General features: G+C 41.9%; 1 protein-coding gene across 2 annotated transcripts in view; it reads right to left on the reverse strand.

The window, feature by feature from the left end:
- LONRF2 (LON peptidase N-terminal domain and ring finger 2) overlaps positions 1-24,402 on the reverse strand; it is a 60,059-nt gene that overhangs the window by 7,500 nt on the left and 28,157 nt on the right. For both annotated transcript variants that reach the window (XM_084844413.1, XM_084844414.1), the window contains exons 2-10: positions 17,040-17,158; positions 15,557-15,679; positions 14,052-14,213; positions 12,912-13,137; positions 11,814-11,913; positions 11,061-11,175; positions 7,612-7,733; positions 6,162-6,320; positions 3,185-3,347 (exon numbers count right to left, since the gene is read on the reverse strand). In XM_084844413.1, the coding sequence (XP_084700539.1) occupies positions 3,185-3,347; positions 6,162-6,320; positions 7,612-7,733; positions 11,061-11,175; positions 11,814-11,913; positions 12,912-13,137; positions 14,052-14,213; positions 15,557-15,679; positions 17,040-17,158 (1,289 nt within the window). The remainder of the gene's footprint in view (positions 1-3,184; positions 3,348-6,161; positions 6,321-7,611; positions 7,734-11,060; positions 11,176-11,813; positions 11,914-12,911; positions 13,138-14,051; positions 14,214-15,556; positions 15,680-17,039; positions 17,159-24,402) is intronic.

Raw genomic sequence — 24,402 nt, forward strand, 5'->3', positions numbered from 1 at the left:
GATACCAGCATAGTTAATTAACCCATGATTTGCTGCCGTGACGTGCAAACTGGCTATATGTGCGATTAGCAAAATGTTTAGTTTGGCCCTTAAAAAATAATAAAGCAGAACTAGAGATCCATGACTTTTAAACCCATATATTGTTACACTGCTGTGACCTACTGACTGAAATGTGTGGTGCCTCCACAATTATTCAAGATCGAACATGGTTTACCCAAGCCCTGCTGACTCATTCGTGCTAGATCTTGTGCCAGCTATCAAAGATCAACACTTCATCTCAATATCACTTTTTATCTCCTCGCAAAGATCCTCCAATGCAGCATTTGTTTCTAAGAGCACAACGTATTTGACAGCAGCTACATCTCTAACACTGCTAAGGGCCTTTACTTAGTTGGATAGGGTGCTTAAGAAGGATCAAATGCCATTCACTCAATGGGGCTTCTGCATTAAAGAGACTTCACTGTATTTAAAAGGGGCAGTCATTTACAAGCATGATGTTCTTATGGAAGAGAAGACCAAACAGAGTTCAAGGAAGTAAACAAAATGTAAAGACACTTTCATATGCACCTGTCTCAAGTGGAAACCTCTTAAATCACTGCATGTATCATGAGGGCTTTTGCCCAGACATTAACATGGCTGTCAAAATGGTATCTTGCAATAAAGCAGCCTTCTTCAACCTTGTGCCCCCAGATGTTTTTGACTACAACTCCCATCACCTCTGACCACTGGCCATGTTTGCTGGGGATGACAGGAGTGTGAGTCAGAAATATCTGGAGGGCATCAGGTTGAGGAAAGCTGGAATAAATGAAGGTTCACGCCATATTTTGAAGTAGCTGAATGTGTGAACTAAAGTGGGAGGCAACCTGATTCTGGGAGGGACCAACATCTTCTTGTTATCTTGAACATTCTCCAAGCCTCATCTTTGCCACGTTCCTTAGTCCTCTCCCTTCACAATCAACACACTCCAGGAAACAAAGCTTCAGGCCAATGTTTATTAGTAAACCACTAGTTTCTTTACAAATGCAGATTCTAGGAAACTCTCAGACTGCATAGACCAGCTAATCCACACATCTACGAATATCAACGGAGGATGCAAAGTGGAAGTTAGAGAAGTTGCCAGCAGTCTGGGCATGAACTTCACGGCCAGACTAGCTTCGCAGGGATGTCCCTACCTTAGGGTGGCTCCCTCGTACATTAGCTTCCACGAGTGGCCAACCTGGCAGAGCGCCTGAGCCCTGCCCCTAACTTTTCCCGCTTCACTCTGAGATGCAGACCCTAGCATCCCTGAAGTCACACCCCTCACTCTCTCCTCCTCTGTAACCTGGTGGAGGAAAGAGGAAGCCGTTCAGGCTGGGCCATCTGTGTGTCAACGTCTTGGGAATAAAGTCTCACCGTACCTGGGCTCGCTAGGGGGCCCAGAGCCTCTGTTCTGGCTCTTCCCATTCTGATTCCGAATCTTGAGCTGCCAGAGACTTCTACACGCTCAGATTCATTCCTGACAGTCTTCTTACAGCTTAGAACTGTATTACTTCCCTTCTGCTATATCTCAAAATGTGTGCTGGGCGGGGTTGCTATTTTGAACTAACATTATGCAGATTAATTACCATTAATACTGTGTGTTTATAAACTGTTTTTAGTTATATGTTGTTGCTGTGTGTGCTGTCTCTTTATACGTTTTTATGTACCATTTTATGTAAATGGGTTTACACTGTGTATAATGTATTTTGAAATCGTTTTTAATTTTTGTGAACCACCCCGAGAGCTTTGGCTATGGGGCAGTATAGAAATGTAATTCATCATCATCATCACAGTATATCTAACTACCTGATAAGTTGGTCATCTGTATTATCCTGTGCAAATGTTAAGGAAATTCTTACTATTCTTCTGCACCCGTTCAGAATTCCATGGAAGCAGCACAGAGGTGGAAAGGCTCTTCCTACTACTTGGCAGATCAATGCCAACAATGGGTAGTATCCCGTGCTGTCCCAGCACTAGTGCAAACCAATGCTAGAGCAACACAACCAGCACTTGTTTGGCAAAGGGGGAAGGCCATGATTTGCTGCTGAATTCCGGCAACAAATTGCCGCTTTTTCCCTTTGTCTAACAAGCACTAATGACATTGTGCTAACATTGGTTTATGCCAGTGCAACGTCATTAGCACTAGCACTGTGACAGCACTGGATGCTACCCAATGAGTTTGCCAAGTAACTACATGCACTCTGTGGCAAGTTATCACTTGGTAAATAGTTATCTGTATACCCCCCAATATCCGTGATTGATGTAGAAGTGTGCAGAAGGCTAGTATTTTTGCCATGTGGGTATGATGGCAAATAAACTGATAAAAGATCCTTACAGGACAAGATGAAATCCGAGTATATTTGAACTCACTGAACAAATGTTTTTGCTACTCTGTGTGGCATCACAACAAGCTGCCAACTCTGGAGTATGCCTTCACATAACAGAGATCTGATCTTTTAACCTCTGTCCAGCCCTTGAAATGGAAGCTCAGACTATGTTAGCCTTCAAGATCAAAAAAAGATATCCTATTCACCATGCAGTCTACTTTTCCCTCCAATTAACAAGATTAAAAGCCAGTGACCAAAGCATACCTGGGAAACATGTGATCTGATAGAGCTTTCTAATGCTCTAGCATCTATCTCAAGAATAGTGCCACTGATACTCACTTAAGAGACCGGATACAACCTACAAGCAGATTAGAAATGCCATTCCTAGTATTTGCCCACTAAATACCCCAACTAATACATATATACACATCACCAGTTTTAGCAGAATGTCCACTTCTCATATGCCTATTTCCATATGTCCCTGGTGCTTTAAACTCACACTTCCTTACTTGATATGTTGTTCTAAAATAGACTAAGAATGCTATGCAATGATGTGGTGGACATCTCCAAGTAGTCCCTGTGAAGCTTGGCAATGCCCAGACTTAAGGGTACTGTTTTGATTCAAAATAATCAAATACTAAGTTTCTAGTGTTGGGTTACAATGGGGGGAGGGGCAAAGTTACTAGAGAAGGAGAAAAAACACAAATACAAGGGGGTTGTCAGGTGGTGAATGAGACAAAAACCAATGTAATTTATTTCACAGCTGATGAAACAACAGAAATGCATACTTAGAAGGCATGTGGAGAAACAAGTCTTACAAAACTGGACAAAAAAGTTACCTTTTTATCTTCCAGATATTCAATGTTTGCAGTATTATACCCGTCTCGCTGACCATGGCTCAAGACCCTGAAACGCTGAACACCAACTGTATCAACAACTGAGCGGCCATCAGGGAAAAACTTCACATCCCTGACCTCTAACATGCAGCCGTAATCAGCAAACCTGACGGGACAAAGAGAGAGTGAGCCATATTAAGGCTGCAATTCCAAGCGTACTTAGGGAATAGGTCCCCTTGACTCCACATGGCTGACTTCTACATAAACATATTTAGAATCAAACTGTAAGCACTTCTTACAGGAATTGAACGCAGAATTGGTAGGGATGTTGCAGAAATCTGCAACAGATGCAAATTAGTTTGGGTTTCTATGAATCTGACCTGTGGATTCCGCAGCAGTCTAGCTTTTTGGGAGTCATGCGGATTTTGCAGCCCAGTTTTTTCTATGGGGGGGAGGGGGTTACGCTAATGCACATTAGCACAGGTGTGCACCAGCACTAATGCGCATTACTGTAATGCACATTAACTAGTGTGAAGGAGCACAAATGTGCATTAGCGCAAGTAGAACGAATTTCTGGTAAAAACATTCCAATTCCGACAATGAGCGGACAACAGAATGAAAGACGCTTGACAATCCATGAAACATGGAAGGAATGGATTGAACAAAATCTGTACATCCCTAATAATTGGCATGATATCACAAGATGAGAGATACAATGCATGCGTAAATATGTTGCCTATCCCAGCACTGTGGAAAGACATGCACTGGTGTCTGAGTTCTAAGGCTATGTCCAGACAGCTGGATCTTTTCTTGAGCACTGTGCAACCTTCCTATGAGGTTAATGAAGGAATTTTGTGACAACTCTGTGTCACTAGTCAGCCAACTGCTTCTGTATTGTTCGACAAGATAAATGGGGTGCAGTGAAAGGACTGGGAACATCTGAGGCAGCAATATTGAATTTATTTGTCTGTGGCACAAAGGCCATTGCAAAATACAATACTAGATAAAATATAGCAACGTAGAATACAAAATACCAGTAAAATCAAACCAAACAGTGACACACATTTACAAAGGTCTATCTCCTTTACAGTCTACTGCAGACATCTTTTTAAAATTGAGACAAATTTTCTGTGTTACTACTGCAAAGGTAGCAAGCTTGTTTGTGATGGAATTATTATAATCTGCCAACAAGTCACAGATAATGTCAGCCCAAGTCCATCTAGCTCTTATTTTCGAAAGATCCCCCAGAAAGCGAGCCCAGGGACAATGTAACAGGTAATGCACTACATCCTCTACTTCCCCAGTGCCACAGATACATAGCCACTGTACAAAGGGCGTCCTTTTATACTTTACCTAAAAGTACATTGAGGGCATTGTCTGAAAACAAAGGGCAGTAAATGCCTTTCTAAGGGCAACACAAGTCAACTCCTGAAGATACTGCTGAAAGTAGTGCTCTCTCTAAAGAAGGCTGAACCATGGGGAAAATGCTTGAAGTTGGCTGGCATATACATTTTCACGACAATCTACCTCAAACATTCTGTCTCTGATGAACCATTTATCCTTATGAACTAAGGTAGTCTAAGCCTCTCCAAAATAAAACTGTGGCCATGTTAGCCAGTAATGGGACCACCCGCCTTTGGCAAATTGCTCAGCAAAACATTGTTTTGCTAGATTTCCTTCTTGGCATTCAGCAATCTTCAGCAATACTGCTGAAGCAAAGTAGTTGTGGACCTGTTTGCGTGGGAGATCACAGGGAGCCCTCATATAACACAAATACATGCAAATAGATTCACTCTCTACACACTGGAGGTAAACTGTACCTCCAGTATTGGTGTATTGTATTGTATTGTATTGTAAACTGTATTGGTGTGAACAGCAAAAACTGGGGAAGTACAAGAAACCATTCACATGAAGAGCATTACTGAATCCCAACTTGCTATGCTGAACTAAATTCCATATAAGGTGATGCTTCTACATGCCAATTCTCCAAGTGTATAACAACATTCACAGGGTGATGAAAGAATGGTAGCTGCATCATGGAGATTAGCCATGTGTCCCTATAAAAGAAGGTACACTTTTTGCAAAGACAAAAATAATAAAAATGTGGTGTTCTAGATACCTTACCAAACAGCAATTCTCAAGGCCCCACAAATGTTTGGATTTGTTAGGAGAGTGTTAAAGAACCAAGGGTTGTAACCAATGTTGTTCTAACTTGTCCCACTCGATTCCATGGGACTTCTCCAAGTAGGAACAACAATAGATACAATCCCAAATCTTTGAAGAAGTCAGAACAGCATGGACTGCAGGAAACCTTATAAAAAGCAGACAGAATTTACCTTAATTGGGAGTATTGCTGGAGTCAACCACATAATTAGTTCTGAAATTAGAGCTCCGCCCAAGGGTAAGTAGTAATAAATGTCTCTGTGCACAAACAGAAGGCTCTTCTAAAGCTGGCACCAAGTTTGAGGGGGCCCTGAGCAAAATATCCTCCCCACACACACATCCCAGTGCCACCCTGGTGTCAGCACCTACCAACCAAGCTTACTGGGAGGAAGGAATAGAGATGGGCTGCAGCAGTGAGGACGGGCAGTGAGAAGAAGAGCACTGGACAAAGCTGATGCAACAGCCACCTTCTCTCTTTTCCCAGAATGCTCTGACATAGTGTACAGTGGGGGCAGGGCCCAGAGGTATTGGAGTAATGCTTCTCTTCACAGCACTGTCCCCCAAACTTTTTAAACATTATAAAAGAAAAAGGGGGTGCTGATGTCAGCGGCCGTGGACATTCTAGGGCCAGCATTCCCCGCCCTGCAATGCTCGGTGTCAATGCCCGGCTTCAGCTTTGCCCACACTATTAAGAAACCACAACCGAACCACACACACCAAGGATTAGGAGGCTTCCAAATCAGATGGAATTAAGCCCTTGCATCTCGTCTTTTAGAAATTCAACATTTACAACTTTACTTCCAGATCCTTTGCTTACCCTTTCAGTTCATCAGCTAAGCACATGCCAAATTGTTTGGTGCCAGTTTCCATGCATCTTCTTATCATTAACCGATAGCGGGGTTCAAAGACGTGAAGAGGGCAAGGGATGGTAGGGAAAGCCATGGTACATACAAAGATGGGAACATCTTTATTCAAACTGTAAGAGAACAAAGAGTCACATTTAGATTCATGCAGTTCAGTATTAGCATCAGGAAAAATCACTGAAACCCACCTTTGATATTTGTCATGAAATAAGCTTGGCTGGTGTTGAGATCTCCCCCCGCCCCTACACACCTCACAGGCCTTCCTTCCTAGGCCTTCCCCCACACTTGCACATCCTTTGAATAGCATTACAGCACTGAAAACACAGAAAGAGCATGATAATTCAGAGTTCAGAAAAAATAGCTTTTCAAGAATATCAGTAAACCATATGATATTATTTATTTCTTTGGAGTATTTGTATCCCGCTCCTCAGCCAAAAGGGCTCTCAGAGCAGCTTACATGTAATCAATTAAACAAGACAGTCTCTGCGCACAGAAAGAAAAAGGAATGGGGAGAAAAGGAGAAAAAATAAATTATTTTAGCAGGGGTGGTGGAATGGCTCCGCTTCCCCCTCTCTTCTCCCTCAGCTCAGCCTGCTGGAGGAATGGCCCTGCTTAGAGACCCTTATGGCAACTTTCTACCATGTATGATTTCTTCTGCAGTAATTACTTATTGGGGTGAGAGGGGGTAAATATAGGATTTTCAATGAACAAATGAGTAACAGTTCTGAGATACAAGAGCCTCCAAAATCTACCAGCTTAACTTTATTCCTCCCAAATGCCTACTCTGTGTAAGACCTCTTCCCCTACCACAATGATAACTTTTATTCCCATCGAAATCCATATTGTTGCCCATTTATTACAACTGGTACCTTTAGCAACCATCAAAATGTACAGCGGCTACAAGCCAGAGAGTTTTTCTGTACAGGGTCCGATTCATAGGCTTCTGTGTGAAGCAGGCCTTTACCTGGACCCATATCACCTAAGAATAATGTTGTGTTGTGTAGATGTTCCCATACCACACATGTAGACCAAATGTATGAAGGGGAAGGGGAGCACTTCCACCAGTGTGTCCTTCAGCCTCCATGCATGTGGTGCAAATAACCTGTAGACACCCCGTTCAGACCTTCCACCATATGCCCAACAGTCAGGACTGGTGGACACAGCCCCCTCCCACTTCATGCCTTCAGGGAATGCGTGCAGAATGGAAATGTGTGAAGAGTCCTTGTGTAAAATCACCCAGACTGGCTAATTTCTTCCACACAAACTGTACTCAACTACAGACATGCTAGAGTCGGAGGATTAGTTCAAGAGGTCAGCTCAATTCCAGCACAAGTAAATGTTTTGCTTCCACTAGCCAGCTAAATTTTTATCAGTAATCTCTTTTTCCACAGGGAGGCTACTTACTTTGATAATTCCTTCATTTCTTCTTCATGCACTTTCTTCCTTTCAGACAATTCTTCTGGCAAGTATCGAACTATCAATTCTTCAGTAAGGACGGTCTTTTTGTAAGTTCGGCTTGCTAAAAACTATGAGAGACCGAGTTCAAGAACTTAGGTTATTTTGTTCTATATCAGTGGTCAGTAACTAGACTGGCTTGGGGGCAGAATCCAGTAGTGAAGTTAGTAGGGGTAAACCAAATCCCTCCAGACTTTAAGGCCCGGAGAGCGGGAGAGAAGATGTGCAAAGTACACAGGATCAGCATAGTCCTGCATTGTATTTCAGTGGCTGGAGACAGCAGTGAACAACTAAACCTGGTTTTAAACAGCCAGGACAGACACTTGGGATAGCAGAGAGTTGTAGCCAAGAGTTAAAAAGGCACTGGAGGAAACATTTAAAATTACGCATCTTTGAATATCTATTTCTAAGTATATCTAAACTACTTTGAGAAGTCAAGCTATAAAAAATGGGGTACACATTTTTAGCAAGTGGGAAAACTGCAGGCAAAGAGAGGGAGAGAAAGGCAGAGAAAGCACACAAAGAGATTTCTCCTCCTCTACCTACCCTCATGGTCAGCTAAGGGAGCCTCTCTGTTCAAGCCAGGAAGTGTCCCGTTCAAACAGAGACAGAGCTCCTGCTTTGCATGCAGAAGGTCTCAGGTTCGAGCTCCAGCATCTCCAAGCAGGGCTGGAAAAACTCCTGCCTGAAACCCTGGAGAGCCGCTGCTGCCAGTCAGTGCTGACAATACTGGGCTAGATGGACCGTTGGTCTGACTCGGTACAAGGCGGCTGCCTGTGTTCCTAAACCAGCTCAAGAAATATCCTCCATGCCCACTTGAGCTGGACGCCGCAGCACCATCCACCCATGGAGCTGAGTGTCCATAGCTGTCCAGCCACTTCAAGGGTGCCTAGGCTAGAGCATGCAAACTTGCGCCCTTCATTTTGTCCTCAAAGCAGCAAGCCTCATTCGTCCCTTGAGCTCAAAGCATTCCAGCCCCCTCGATAACTCTGGGGCCAACGTTTGGAGCTCACCCTCTGAACTTGCTCCAGAAATGTATGATGAAGGGAAGCAAGAAAGAGGCTGCTTGCTTCCTTTCAGACCAACTCCAATTCCTGGCTGGCTTGTGCCAGTGAATGCTGGCAATGTGGATGCCCAGCTCTGTCTTCCTCACACGGTTCAGAGGAAGGTACATGGCGCTCTGATCTGCCTGCGAAGATTTTCCTGCATATCCATACCTTGGGGGTCTCTGCCATTGAAAAATACCTACTCCTCTATTGTCTTTCCCCCATTTTGCAACCTCACCTGAGCCCAGCTTCCTCGGGCGCCTGCCAAGCTGCCGCCCCTGCCCCCCTGGACGCGCTCGCTGAGCCTCCGCACTTGCCCGAACCTGCTTGCCGAGCAGCCCTGTGCCCGGCGAGCGGATCCAGTGTTGCTCTCGAGAGCTGTCAAAAAAACCCGACAGCTCTCAAAAGCAAGGTGGAGAGAGTGATCCCTCCAGGGAGCTGGGGGAAGCACTCCATTTCTTCTGAGGAAGCAAGGGTGCCAGGCACAGGCACCCCCTCCCTGTGCCTGTCACCCTCGCTTCCTCAGAAGAAACAGTGCGCAGCAATTTTTAAAGTATCTTTGTTCCATTCTTGCACAAGAATGGAATAAAGACAGTAAAAAAATATGCAAAGCAGGGGGCCATGGTGGAATGGGCTTGGGGGACATCCAAAGGGGTCCCTATCACTGGGGCATCCTCTGCCCTGCTGTCACCTCCCCGCAAAAGAATTTTCCCCCCTGCCTGGCTGAAAGATCCCTCGCACAGCTTGGTTTTAAAACACACACAGCAAAAAGGGATCTTTCACCCAGGTGGGGAAAAATGCCTTTTGGGGGGAGAATATGGTGTGTGATGGGAGGAGCGCGCCCCAGTGTTGAGGAACCCCCAGGGTGTCCCCCAACCATGGCACAATGTGCCACCCTGCTGGGAAACTGGTCTTTCAAAGCGGAGTGGTGGAAAGCAGAGGGCATCTTAACTCCAGCCCTCTTTGAAAGACCCAGTTCTGAGCAGGACTGCACATCATGCTGAGCTGGAGGGAGACCTAAAGGGCTTCTCCAACACTGGGGCACCCCCCCCCCCGCGCACCACATACTGACTTCACCCCCAAAAAGGAATTTCCCTCCAGCCAGGGTGGCGGATCCTTCTAGCCACTTGCCTTTTAAAGCGCAACTGGCAAGAGGGATCTTTCAGCCAAGCAGGGGGAAAATGCTTTTGGGGGGACAAAATCCACCCCTCCCTCACCAAGCACTGGCTTGCCCCCACAGTCCTTGGTGGAGTGTGTGTGTGTGTGCGCACGCGCGTGTGTGTGTAAATTTCCCCCCACCCCATTTTTGCAAGGAGCACTTTGAAAATCTAAAGTAGGTGAATGTAGCTCCTTGCTCATTTCGCTCCTTGCGAAAACCAGGGGCTGGGGGTGAAATCCACACACACACACACGCCAAGGAGAAGAAAGCAGTAGCCAGGATGGGAGGAGGAGAAGGGAAGTCCCTCTCATCTTCCTCCTGCCCTGCACTGCTCGTAATTTTGCAGAATTGTCCTCTTTGCAGTCATTTCCGCAAGTTTTAATTATGAAAAACACGAGCTGCTGAAGGCGTGGACAGCTGCCAGGTGCTCGCGGATAGGTCCAGTAAGTTGTGGGGGCTTGCGCAGGTGGGGGCAAGGCAAGGCCAGGGGGCCGAGTGTGGGAGGGGAGTCCACTGGACTCCCTCCCCTCTCGGGCGCTCGCAACTTCCCTAGTCAAAACACATTACTTTAAATCTGTATCTAGCATTTTTCATAGAGTAGGGATGTACGAGAATTCCATTTCAGTTAGCTTAACATCACAATTGTTTCTGTTTAGTGCATTTTTGGGAGAAGCTCACATATTCCCAAGCTTGCAATCCCAAACACATTTGCCAGAAAAATGCACACGTTTAAAATGCACGTTTTGAAAAAAAATGCATTTCTACAGTTTAGTCAGGGAAGGGGGAAGTATGCATCTGGGTGTGCACTTTTAAAAAATGTGCATCTAAACACACACTTTTCCCATTCAGACAAAAAAAGACGAAGCTTGCATTTGGGAACCAGAACAAGGCAGACAGAGCTTCAAGGTGGACCTCGGGAGAACCTTCACAAGGTCAAGCCATGCTTCTCCCACCCCTACTGCAGAGTAGGTGCAGTGAGCCTGAGCCGGATGCTAAAGGCCCCTTACCCCCACACTAGGGTCCCAATCCAGATCCAACCCTCTGTGCGTAATCTAGAGTAAAAATGGAAGGATGACGTAGCTGCTAGATATGGATTTAAGGTAATGTTTGTTTTGGCTCAAATAGTAAGCTTTTGTACAGCCAAAAGCTTTTCATTTAAGCAGCCCACAGAGTAGGGAGGGGAAGAGACTTACTTCAGAGAGCTTTTCCTTACAAAGTGGACAGTGCGGATTATGGTCCAGACAGCGTTCAAGGCATTTGAGGCAGAATGTATGTCCACAAGGTGTAGCGACTGGCTCATAGAATAACCTGAACAAGACATTGTGAGCATTGAAAAACAACTGGTTACTTCATATTTCCCCAAGAGATTTTCCATGTATCTGTAATACACATACATGCAATTGAAAGAGAGGCATAAATAATTGCTCCTGAAGTATCAGGGGCAATAACTCACACCCAAACATATACAACTGCACAATTACCCCATTCTTATTTGGACACAGCTAATTTCTTAAACGCACAATCCTATGCATGTTTAGACAGGAAAAAAGTCCTACAACTCCCAGCATGCCCCAGACAACTATGGCTGGCTGGGGCATACTGGGAGTTGTAGGACTTTTTTTCTGCCTAAACATGCATAGGATTGCACCCTAAGTTATATATGGCTGATAGATGGCTAGTTCATTTTTTAAAACTATGTTTGAGCACATTTATGTATCACATATATTAAGCATCCTGTAAATTCCTCATATAAAATGTATTAACTGATACTTATGTTACATTAAAGTCTGCAAGTTTTGTTTTAATGTATAAAAGCATTTAATTTACAATATCTATTAAGTTTACAGAGGATATTTTTCTTCTTCCTATGAACCCCGCCCCTTCCCTCTGCAAAATGCCATGCAATGCTTTGCAAATTTAGTCTGTTTCTTGCAGCTCACTAATACCTCATGCAGAGGGAACACTCAAAGTCAGACGCATCCACGAGGTTTGACGGTATAATTCTTAATGGAAAGGAGGCAGATTTTCCACAAGTAGCTTCACCATCTTAAAAAAAAAGAAAAAAAGAGGGACATTAAAAAAAGGAAGAACATTTACTGAAGGTCTCCATTATTAACAGCAACACTTTAAACTGTTCAAGTTTGAACTAAACCAGCAATTCCCAAAGAGTTTTTTAATGATGGGACACAAAACAGCTGGACTAAGATGCACTGCTGCAGACCTAAGTTTAAAATATTAAAATATAGAGAAGTACAGGCTAAAAGAGGTGTTGGCAAATGGTGGCCCATAAGCAGAACCCAGTCGAAGGAAGGCCACTAGCTGATCTAGAGCAATGATCATTTTTCAATTAAGGCACGGCAAGACCACAAATGATTTGTTTAAAACATCTGAACTGCTGTTACCAGTTCCAGAAAAGTAAACGAATAAATACCAGCTTCAGATTTGAAAAGTTAAAGCATACAAGTGAATTAAAAGTGTTCTACAACAAACATATGCAATTCATGCATCTAATGAGATGGATTCTAGTCCATGAAAGCTTATGCAACAATAAATCTGTTAGTTGTTTAAGGTTCCACAAGGCTGTTTGTTTTTGTTTTCTGCTGCAACAGAATACAGTTAACCCTCTGGAAGTTACATCAAATCTGCTCTTCAGAGAAGAAACATGGCCCTGACCATACCTTGAACAGGTTATTACTTACTGTATTACAGAGATTGCAGTTTATCACAATGATAGATCACTCCATTTCCCCTGCTCTACAAATACATCATATAATAATGTCATATACATATTCATTTTCATTTAGTTTAAAGCTGTAACACATCATAATCTCACCACTCCACAACAGTGTAGGAACAGTCTCTTCTCGCACAAAATATTATATATTGTACAAATGTGAGCAATTCAACTTATTATTCTCAGAACAGAAATTGCTGAACTGATCTTAGTGACATATATCATATAAACCAAAGAAACAAAGTGGTGTGTTTCCTTGAAAAACAAGAAAATAAAACAGAGGGTAGGGAGCTCACATTCAGAAACAGACCTTTTCTAGGAATTTTGCTAGGGACATCCAAGCTCTGTAAATCCCCCACAGCATTAGAAAACTTTCTTTTTAAGCTTGCCCCAGGTAGGCTGGAGAGAACTGTTCCCAAAGTTTTTTTGTTATCTTCAAAATAGGAATCCAGAATAGGATGAGAAACAGAAGAATCAGGACTTCGATATATATCAGTCTCCTGGCATGGGTTTTTTGTTAACCTCAAGATGGTCTCCTGAAACAGACATGAAATATATTTCAAAATTTCTCTTCTGCATTAACACCTTCGCAGTGATTCAGGAATGGGATTACAGCAACATATGCAAGTAATGCTTCTATCTTCACATTATGCCAGTTACATAAAATTGGACTATGAGGATCATCGACCAGGTTCACACAATCACTGCAGTCCACTGTGGCTTATTTAAGCCACAGTGGGTTGTGGCGCATGCTGGGCTACTTCTGAATATTCAAGCTGCAACTGCGGTTTATCATGTTGTCCAAACCTGGTGAGGGTGGGGTGTTGCGTGGTTAACCACTCACAGCCGATGGGCAGTTTTAGGGTTGTTGTTGGTTTGTTAACCACACCCAACAACCCATGCTTGCTGGGTTCAGATGACACAACAAGCTTGCATCTTCAAAATGGCCATCCACCCACGCCACAGCCCACTGTGGCTTAACTAAGCCACGGTGGGCTCCTTGATCCTGCAAACCGGCCCGTTCTCTAAGTCACTGGAGTAGCTGCTCATACAGAGCTCTATATGCATAATTATTGGAATCCAGGACAGGTCTGGCTCGTGTTTTGAGACTTTTTTTTAACTTCACTATAGTTTGCACAAACAGCAAACTATAACTGGAGCACTTCAAATATGCAAAACTTTACATCACAATCAGTATTTAATCACAACAGACTACAATACAATTGCACATTTTAGTGAACAATTTATTTTTCTTTGTCTCATCCTATTATTAATGGGCTTCCTCTGAGAAGCCATGTTATTGGCTTAATGTATCTACAGCAAAACTAGGAATGCAATACACTTTGGTGCACACTATACTCCAAGCACTGATGTAAAGAGTATTCAGACAGGTTGGTTACATTCAGATTCTCCACTTTTATTTTTAGAGCATTCATATTCTAAGTTTTACCTTTGAGCTCTCTGCAGCTGACCCATCTTCTCCAGAAGACTGTGTATTTATGCTACTTAAAAATGCAGGTTTCAACCTTGTATAAGACGTCCGATTACAAAAAGGTGTTGTTAGACCATCGTGCACATTTTCAAATGCTGGAAAAAACATCTCGCACATTATCTAGACAAAGAAAAACACCCCCAAGTTTAGGAATGTTGTTATATAATTCAGCTTATGTTATGCATGTCAAACTGGTGTCCTCTCTCCTACCCCTTCAATAATAATTTTTAAAGCTTCTAGAAAGAGAGGCCATTGAAAGTAGGACAAAGATTTAAGAGAAACCACAAGGGCATCCACCCCCATGTTCCCTGCTTATTCCAGGAAATGTCTCATTTCCTACAATAAGCTCTGCATGCCCATGGAGGCTGGCTGCATGGGCACTTCCCTGATTGGTGGACATTGATGGGTTGACAGTAGCTTCAAGTGTTGCAGAACACTAGTTTAAAATAATGATCAACAAGTTGGCAAATCAAATCAATAGTGATCGTTTCATTAGAATTAATGAAGTTACTAGAGCTATCAAATCCATAAGCTAAGTATCATGAGCTGATTTGACAGGGAAAACCATCCCCATGGCAAAAATATAATCTAACTAGTGGTTGGCTTTTAACATCACAACTGTACTTTATCTACCCTGCACAAGTCAGGGTGGATAAAAATCCATGGCTATTTTTTAAAAAAATGAAACAAAAATCAGTTTTAAAAAATCTGGATTTTTAAATTTTGAATCAGATAGTTTTAAAAAATCAATAAAATACTAAATTTCTCTCTCATTTGAAAAATAACATGGTTATAATTAAATCTCAACAAACATGCTAAACCTACCTAACAATCAAACACTGGCATTCATTTAAGTTTTTCATCTCATGAAAATGGCTCTGTCCAGTCTAACTACCAAGTCTTGCTTCTTGAAAGATCTGGGCTTTCAGTTTCTGCTTCTCTGACTAAAGTCACATGTCCAAAGAAACAGACTGGACAGAACTGTTGTTGTTCTCTGCTTAAGTGGTGCTAGAGCTGGGCCATGCAAGGCAGAGGAATTAGTTAAGACAGACACAATATAGGAAAGGATGGTCAGAGGCAGAATAGAAAGGAACAGTAGATGAACTGGAAAGAAAAAGTACTATTGTGTTTTAGTCTTTACCACTCCTAATGTATTGCCACAGCATCTGCAGCTTGGCACAGATAATGAGTATTATGTACTCTTTCCTAAACTAATAAAAAACCAAGCTACCTAAAAATATTACATGAAATATACTTTCCTTTATGTTGTAAACATGCTATTGTTGTAAATTAACATGTTTTAGGGACTATTGTTTAAGAAATATGTGAAGAACTATCAGTGGCAAATTAGATTTCAATCAAATGATTTAAGTCATCAGTATTTAGTTTGAGAGTCCCAAAGTAAACACACACATAAAGATATATCCAACTGATCAGATGCAAACTCTGTACAATTAGTCTACCTTTTGGGCTTCCGTCTTCATTGAGCTCCATTCAGGATTTAAGGCAACACAATAAAGAAACTCCTTCAATGCTTCTTCAATCCTTCCTAATCCAGAAAGAGCTTGTGCTTTCACATAATGACCCTGCATGTATACACATAAGAAACTCAATGCATCAAAATTTCCAAAACTGTGGACTACAGTGTATTACCAGTCAACGTATTGTTTCTTACAAGCATTTCATTCTTTCAAAATAAAGTAGAAAAAAGAGGATATGAAAATTCAGATGAAAGAAAACCAAATGTTGTAGCATGCAGACTATAGTGTTTCATAATACATTCAAGTTGTAGGAAACTCATCTAAGTCATCCTTCCCCAACTAGGCACCCTCCAGATGCTTTGGCCTACAACTCCCATCAGTCCCAGCCAGCATGGCCAATACGAGGAGACTATGGGAACTGTAGCTCAAAACATAGAACACTAGGCTGGGGATGGCTGATCTAAATCAAATGTTGACAAATAACTGTGAAATTCAAAGACTTAAGATTCCTTAAAACCTTGAACATTCATAATGGAGAATCCTGCAAACACCTATGTAGAAATTTTATCTCTAACTTGCGTATTGTTTCAGTGACCAAAATAGTTCACAACTAAGAGCAGTTGAGTGGGGATATAAAGCTCTCCAAGGTGAAAATCCAACACTCTGCTGGACCACACTAATTCTAATGCAGGATGTATTATTTTATTATTAGATACATCATCTTGCCCGGCCTGACCAAAATTGTAGGATTATCTTTGTGATATGCATCCACACCCACAGATCCTGGGCACAGTGGTCTCTTTTAGACATAACACTAAACTATGGTTTAGAGTTTTGTGAACATGCCTTACGCTCCCTCTCCTTTTCTGGTAAGGCTACAAGGAAAAGATTGGAAGCTTTTGCTTTCTTTTTTAACTGATCATAGTTTGGCATTATGTTCAAACCTTCACAAACTCTGTTACCCTCAATGGTTTACTAAAACAAGTCAACTTCAAGCCATGGTTTATGAAGCTGGCTTCTTTCAATAAACCATAGTTAAGACTAACCACAGTTTGTTCAGGCATGGACCTAACGTTAACCTGATGCTAATTAAAATGGAACCAAAAGCTTCCCGATTTCCTCCTCATGGTTCCAACTGAACATCAGGAGAGGGGAAAGGGAGTGCACATGCACAAGGCTCATTCATGTGAACACTAAACCATAGTTTAGCATTACAACCAAACAAGGCCTTTGTGAATGCTTTGGCAGAAGAGACTTAAATGACATTCAAGCTAAGCAAAACAGTATTTTGCCCAAAGGAAAAATAGAACAAGGAGAATTTACATTGATTGAAATGCATGGTTCCAATACATGCTTCATTATTCATTTATGTTAGAAACAATTCTGGGTGTCCTCACATGCAAGCAAAATCTCTACTTTATGGCCAGTTTTTCTTTCTTTTTTTGGCAACTTGCAAACAGCATACCTTAGGCCAATGGGGTTTATTTCGGCAGAGCACCTCTGCATCATAAAGGGCTTGCTGATAATTCTTCATAGCTGTACACAGTTCTGCCCGCTGTGCTATTAACAAACATTTACAAGAAGCTGGAACACAAAGCATAAGAGAATATACAAGTGAAAACCGGTGGTTTGAAATGAGTGGTTAATGAAATGTTGGTTAATGAATTGCTGTTTCCTAATTGAAATCTTTTCAAATAAAGTAGTTTACAGTAAATGAAACATTTTAAAAAGCCCACTGAATGAAGACAAACAATACTCAAAATTCAAATGACTAGTATAAATACTGTATTTTTATACAGGCACATTTAAAACATAGCCATTTTCTACAAAGTATATTTCTTTCTTATTTACAATCTTGATGGTTAAGACACACTAAAAGATTGCAGATATCAATTTTTTAGGGCTGCATAGCTAATTGCCAGATCTTCCCAGGATAGTTAAAAAAAGAGTGGTGGCTAGTTTATCTGAGATCAACATAACATCAAGTCTTGTAAGCATTACAAGCATGAGAACACTTGAGCATGGCATTTTACCATGAACCTTTGGCTTTACAGAACTCTTCAGTGGCCAGCGGTAACACCCTCAGAGATTAAAATACTGATTAATGGACTGAAGTGTAACAAAGCCCCGGAGGAAGATATGTTACCACCAGAATTGTATCTTGAGAACATTAACTAGGGGTGCCCAGTGCTTGCTAAGTTGTTTCGCATATAAACATAAATGGTAAACTCTCTAAAGACTGGGAGATGAGCATAATAGTACCGGTTTATAAGAAAGGGGGGAAAAGTGATCCGAGCAATTACAGAGCTATACATTTGTTAGATGTGACATCTCAACTGTATGCATGGTACTTGCTGATTGGAAGATTGGGTTGAACCCAACAATATTATTGCAAAAGAGCAGGGAGCCTTTAGGTAGGAAGGTGATTGACCAATGTTAAGTCTCGGACCATCTTATTAATAAGTATGCAAAGGGGTCGAGGAAATATCTGTATGCAGCATTTGTAGATCTTACAGCTGCCTTTGACAGAATAAATCATGAAAGGCTGTGAATAAAACTCCGGAACTCTGGAATTCAAATAATGATAGATGATTATTTATACTTATCAGAATATTATACTCTGATACATATAAGAGAGTGAGAGTAAGATTGAATGGCCAGCTATTAGACTTAATTTCAACACTGAAGGGAGCGTGCCAGGGCTGTTTATTTGCTCTCTTGTTTAACTTATATGCAAATGATGTAATGTTGGAGCTGAAACAACCAGATTATTACCCAGTTACAGCTCTATCCCATAAGCTATCTATCCTGCTATATGCAGATGATACAGTGTTACTATCATATAACCTGATTGGTATGAGATGTTTATTAAAAGATTTTGGGACAATCTGTCGCAATGAGCATCTTAGTGCAAATTATACTAATACAAAAAGTTGCTGTCTTTGGGACTCTCCCTGATAAAACATAAAAGATATTTGGATGGACAAATAAGTCCATGAGCAAGTGAGACATTTCAATTACTTTGGGATGTGGTTTACCAATAGAGGTCTCATCTTATGATGGCCTGAGCTTTGAAGGTGTCAAGATCCCCGCAAGGCTTTACTTGGGCTTTACTAGAGCTAAAGAGAGTAATATGATGGTTGCTGTTTGAGAGTATGTACAGGTAAAGTGTTCCCACAGCTGACCTATGGGGGAGAAATTTCGGGCTTGGCAAAAATAAATCATTTGAAAATTACCCAAAATAAATTCCTTAAAACACCATTTGGTTTACCCTCATCTACTCCAGCAGGTAGTACTACGTAGTACTTTTCCAGCTGCACTGGCTGCCAGTCTATTTTCAGGCCCGATTCAAAGTGCTGGTATTAATATTCAAAGACCTTAACAGCTTGGGGCCAGGTTATCTGAAGGATCTCCTCCTCCTATATGTGTGCCTGCCCAGACCCTAAGATCATCCTCAGTGGTCCTTCTCCATGAGCCCCTGCCAAAGGCAGTGGAATGAGCTCCCTAGAGAGGTTCACCTGGCACCTACATTGTACTCCTTCCGGTGCTAGGTGAAAACCTTTTTATTCTCCCAGTATTTTAGCATTTTAGCTTCCTGGTCGTTTAGCTTTGGTGTTTTAAATCTGTATTTTAAGTCTCTGTGTTGCTGCTAGGTTTTATTCTTGTTGTACTGTTATATTGTGGCTTTAAGCGTTCATATTTTATATTGTTTTATGCTGCGCTTTGTAGTTTTAATTTTTGTGAACTGCCCAGAGAGCTTTGGCTATTGGGCAGTATAGAAATAAATAAATAAATAAATAAATAAATAAGACAGAGACGGGGACTATGCCAGTCCGATTCTATGTTTTTGTAGCTTTATTTATGTATTATTTTAAACATTTAATACAGATGATTCCAGGATTACCCCCCCCCCCCAATTTTTTGAAATAACTGAAATTTTATAGACAGACTACTTGGGTAGTAAATTGTGAACAGCAAATGATCGCTTTTGATTTAATACCCCAGGTTCTCAAGAAATGGACCCTAGATCAGATTTGGAGGCATATAAAGAATAAAAGGGGGGGGGGAGTTCCTATTCCCAACAAGATTTAGAGGTAATTCAGAAATCACTGTTTTCCCCACAGTTGCATCTTGTAAAATTAACTCATGGACTTGAGAATTATTTACATGAGTTTTCAGTCACTTCATTTAGAAAGGCATTCCTGGCACTGCGTTTCCAAACTATGCCTTCACAATATTTAGAGGGACCCTATTGTAAAATTCCAGTTGAACAGAGGCTCTGTATATATGGTGCTCATGTAGTAGAGGATCTCTAATATTACTTACTAGATTGTTCTTTGTATTCTGAACCTAGGACAACATTTATTTTGAACCTGTTACGGTATATATCAGAGGATCAAGCTAAAGTTATATACTTGCTCTCTGATGTCGACAAATTTGTGACAAATAGAGTTACAAGATTCGCGGCAGCTGCCCAAAAGTTGAGAAGAAGATTTGTGAAGGCCAATGTATGAACTGCTATGATGTAATTTAACTTAAAAGGTTTTAATCTAACAGTAGTTTTACGTTTTATACTTATGGATATCTCTTAATGTATCATTCTATTAGTGGCTTTTTAATTATTTTAAATCTTTTGTATTGTAGAGCTTGTGTATGTATACCAGAATTTATGTGTTTTTGGTGTATGCATTTGTGGTTGATATGACCATGATGGTTGAAATAACAAATAAACTCACATAACTCTTTAAGTAGTTTCTGGTAGCTGGCAAGCTTATTAATTGGTTATATTAGTTCATGGTTCAAATTACTTTGCAGAAATAGGAAGGCTGGAAGCAGCAGTAGTTTTGAAATCATTAACATGATTCTTGAACATTTATGCGAATTCCAGGCCATCAGTCTAGTGTTGCTTTTCATACCTTATATAATTACTACTTCTGTAATTACTGTTGTATTGCTATTACTATTATATAATTTAGACTTCTAACACATTTTAGCATAACCACTTTCCCCATAAAGGTATGTTAGTTCAGAAAATCAAAAATACTAATAGATTTCTTAAATTAAAAACCCTGTGATTCCGGGAACACTTTGCAGCAAGTTTTGTTCTATGCTAACTCAGACTATTTATTTATTGAGAACATTTTATACATTGCCTTTCCTCAACAAACTCAAGGAAGCAAACATGTTAGAACAATAATTTAGGGCGCAATCCCATCCATGTTTAGACAGAAACAAGTCCTACAGCTCCCAGCACTGGTGAATGGTGGGAACCGTACAGCGTTTTTTTCTGTCTAAACATGCATAGGATTCGGTCCTTAACAATTTTTAAAGTAGTCTGACAACAAGAATACATATAATAAAGCAGTCATTAACAACGGTGAAAGAGAAAAGATATAAAAATATTAGAACCCATCGAAAATAATTTAACCACAGCAATTAAAACAGATTCAAAAAGGGAGCAACCATTTACAGTCTAAAAGCCTTCCTAAAAAGGAAGGTTTTGAACATACAATTGAGGGCCATTAAGAGCGCAATTCTATGCTGCTAGTCAACAGCTAGATGGCCATAGGATAGGTCAGTTCCCTGAGAACCAACCTCCACCTTCTTCCACGCTGCCAGAAGGCAGCGTGGATCGGCCCGGTGCTTGTAGAAGCAGCACGGAGCAGCAAAAACAGGACGTTCTTGGGGGCAGGCTGGGGCAGGGAGGGCGGAAGTGCCTTTCCAACAATTCCTATGTGTCGTCCAGCCTCTTCTCCCCTACTCCAACTTCCCGCAGCTAGACAGCTGAAATTGGCGTCTAGCTGCAAACGCAGGGCGGCTGAAGCACGGAGAAGATCCCCTCTGCGCTGCTCCTGCCCTGCATTGGAGATGGTCGCCTCCGAGTTCAGAGGCAGCTGCCTATCCCAATAGGATTGTGCCGTGGGGGGGGGGGGAGCCGAACCTGGGAGGGCCTTCCAGAGGCTGGGCACACTTAGTAAGAAAAGTCCCTCTCTCTGGTCTAAGCTAGATGCATTTCCATGGACACTGGGATACAATAAAAAATGTACACAAAAAGCAGCCAAACGGCATTTAACTTTTTTCTGAATGCAGCCTTGTGCTTTAGCAAATAATGCACCAGGGCAGCCAGTTTCAGCGCAAGGCACCACTGTAACTACATAGTGGAATTACATCATGTGGAGAAAGAAGACTCTGGCCTGGTTTGCACAATCACTGCAGCTTAAACAAGCCATGGTGACTTGATTAAGCCACGACAAGTGCAGGGCGCCATTTGCCTAATTACCTACCAGGGCGAGGTTTGTCATGACATCTGAACCATGGCAGCACAGCTTGCCTGAAGGGGAAACAAACCTCAAATAACCCAGCAACAGGCCATGGATTATTGGGGGGGTGTTTCCCCCTCAAACAAGCTATACCACCCAGGCTCGGACTACATAACAAGCCATACCTGGGCAGGTAGGTAATTATGCAAATGGCATCCGGCAAACGCTAAGATCGTGCAAACCAGGTCACTGCACAACCACCATAGCATAGCTTTGACTGTTGCTGGATCTGCAGCCCTAAAAGCCCTCCTGCAGCACATTTTCCACTCATTAGGGGAGAAAAGAGTTTTTAAGAATTGCCTTGAAAGTATACCATATGCTAGTTTTGCTGTAAACAGGTAGAGCTATTGCTTTACTTCAGGGGTGGGCAACTTGTGACCCTCTAGATATTTTGGCCTACGTCTCCCATCAGCTCTAGCCAGCATAGCCAATACTAAGGGTTGATGGAAGTTGTAAGTTAAAATACCTGGAGGGCCATAAGTTGTCCAACCCTGCTTTACTTAATTCTACTGCAAGGAAGCTTCTGATTCAAGGATCACCAGCCCCAAGGAATCAAGTCCTTTAACTTGAATACACAGGTGTATAGGGTTCTAGGCAGAGTGCATAACACAGCATTCCCCAACTACAGGGAAAACAGTGACTAAAAGCAGAATGAACCCAGTGTCCCTAGTATGTTCAACTGCCAAAAGCTAAAACGGAACAGAAGAGAACAAAGCCTGCTATGACTACTCTGCACTACCGTAAACCTTCTGAAAGTTTCCAGGGTACAAGGCAGCTTTTGAAGGCAGTATAATGGGCCGGCCTTGTCAAGCAACCAAGCTAGTCCAAATGTAGACCCACGAAGCAGTCACATTTTTCACAGGAAAGCACGGCATAGAGGATGCTTTTGGAGAACTTCAACTGTGCTTTCAACTAACCAAAGCAGACAACATCCCCAGTCATCTGCTCGACTGAAAATAATTCAGTTTTTAAGGGATTCATGCCATAACCAGGTGGCTTAACTGCTTTTCTGTGAACACTACCTTGCCCCACTGCTTCCTCTCCAATACAGAACGAATTCACTTTATATACTGTCCTCCTCAATTAAGCAACAAGACACAGGTAAAATTAAAAGCCACTTCACCAACTATCTAGTAACGTACTTATTTTGTCTCTTAAACTTTATCTTCTCTTTTCCAAACCCCCGGGTCCTCTTTGCTTTTCAGTAGCTTCCTCACTACATCCTATCCTCCCCTTCTTCTTAGCATTAAATGGTGTCTCTGTTCACAATATGGCTTACAGTACCCTTTCATTTGTCTTTATTTCCTCAGTGTTGCAGAAGGCCTCTGATTCCCACATTTTAAAACAACACAGTTAAAAATGTAAAACATAAATGTATAAATAGCACTACCCTAATGTAGGGATGAACAAGAGGAGGGCCTGTGCCCTTGAGGAACAATAGCTACTATACCTACAGCAGAGGATAGAGAAAGGTGTGGAAACAGTAGAAGCCACAGCCACTGGCTAGCAGTCCACTTTGGGGGGAGTGATTAAAGTCTTGGCCACTGATCCCCCACCCCATTACCAATACGGCCTCCAACAAAAGTAGTTGTTGCCTAGAGTCTTAATATGTTCTTGAGCAAGTTTTTACCACCTATGAAACCATGAAGCCTTTTTTCCAGCACTCCCTAAAAGCCCATTTGTCAAGCTCCTGAATTTTTCCATGACACTGGGGGTGGACATTTAACAAACTCACATTTACGTCTTCTAGAACAACTAGGACTGGTTCTGTCCTCACATCACTACAATGGATTTAGACCTTTGAATTTTGGAGCACTGTCTCAAGATCATTTTCTCTTTGTGTTACTATGTCCATTAGTTTTGAGAGAACAACAGAAACTCATCTTCATACCATCTTTTTATTTTGATTTTTTTTATTTACAATGTTTATATACTCTTTCATATCTAGAACAGATTTCGGAGTGGTGAACACAAGGGATAAAACAGTAAGAGCATAGAAAGATGAAAACACCACATTAAAATTACACTTGTTTAAAAACACAATGCCAATAAAAGCGTAACTGGTCAATTAAGGAATGCCTCCTGGAAGAGTGCTGTTTTCAGGAGACGCCGGAAATAAAGCAGTGTTGGTGCCTGCCTGACTTCCAGGGCCAGGCAATTCCAAAGAAAGGGGGTTGCCACGCTGAAGGCTGTTCTCCTGGTGAACCACCAGGACCAAGCCCTCTGATGACCTCAGTAATTGAGCAGCTTGGTAAGGGGAGAAGGCGCTCTCTCAGGTATCCTGGTCCCCAGTTGTTTAGGGCGTTGTACATGAGTACTAAAATCTTAAAACCTGGCCCAGTAGCAAATAGGCAGCCAGTGCAGTTTGCTCAGCAAAGGAGTTACATGCCAGAAAGGGGCAACTCTCAATAACAGTTGAGCTACTGTGGTCTGCACTAGCTCCAGCTTCCAGAAGAGCCTTAAGGGCAGCCCCACATAGGGTGCATTGCAGTAATCCAGTCTTGAGGT

Source organism: Heloderma suspectum, chromosome 3, assembly GCF_057233095.1.
Source record: "Heloderma suspectum isolate Gila_16-S chromosome 3, 16-S_ref, whole genome shotgun sequence".
Lineage (NCBI taxonomy): Eukaryota > Metazoa > Chordata > Lepidosauria > Squamata > Helodermatidae > Heloderma > Heloderma suspectum.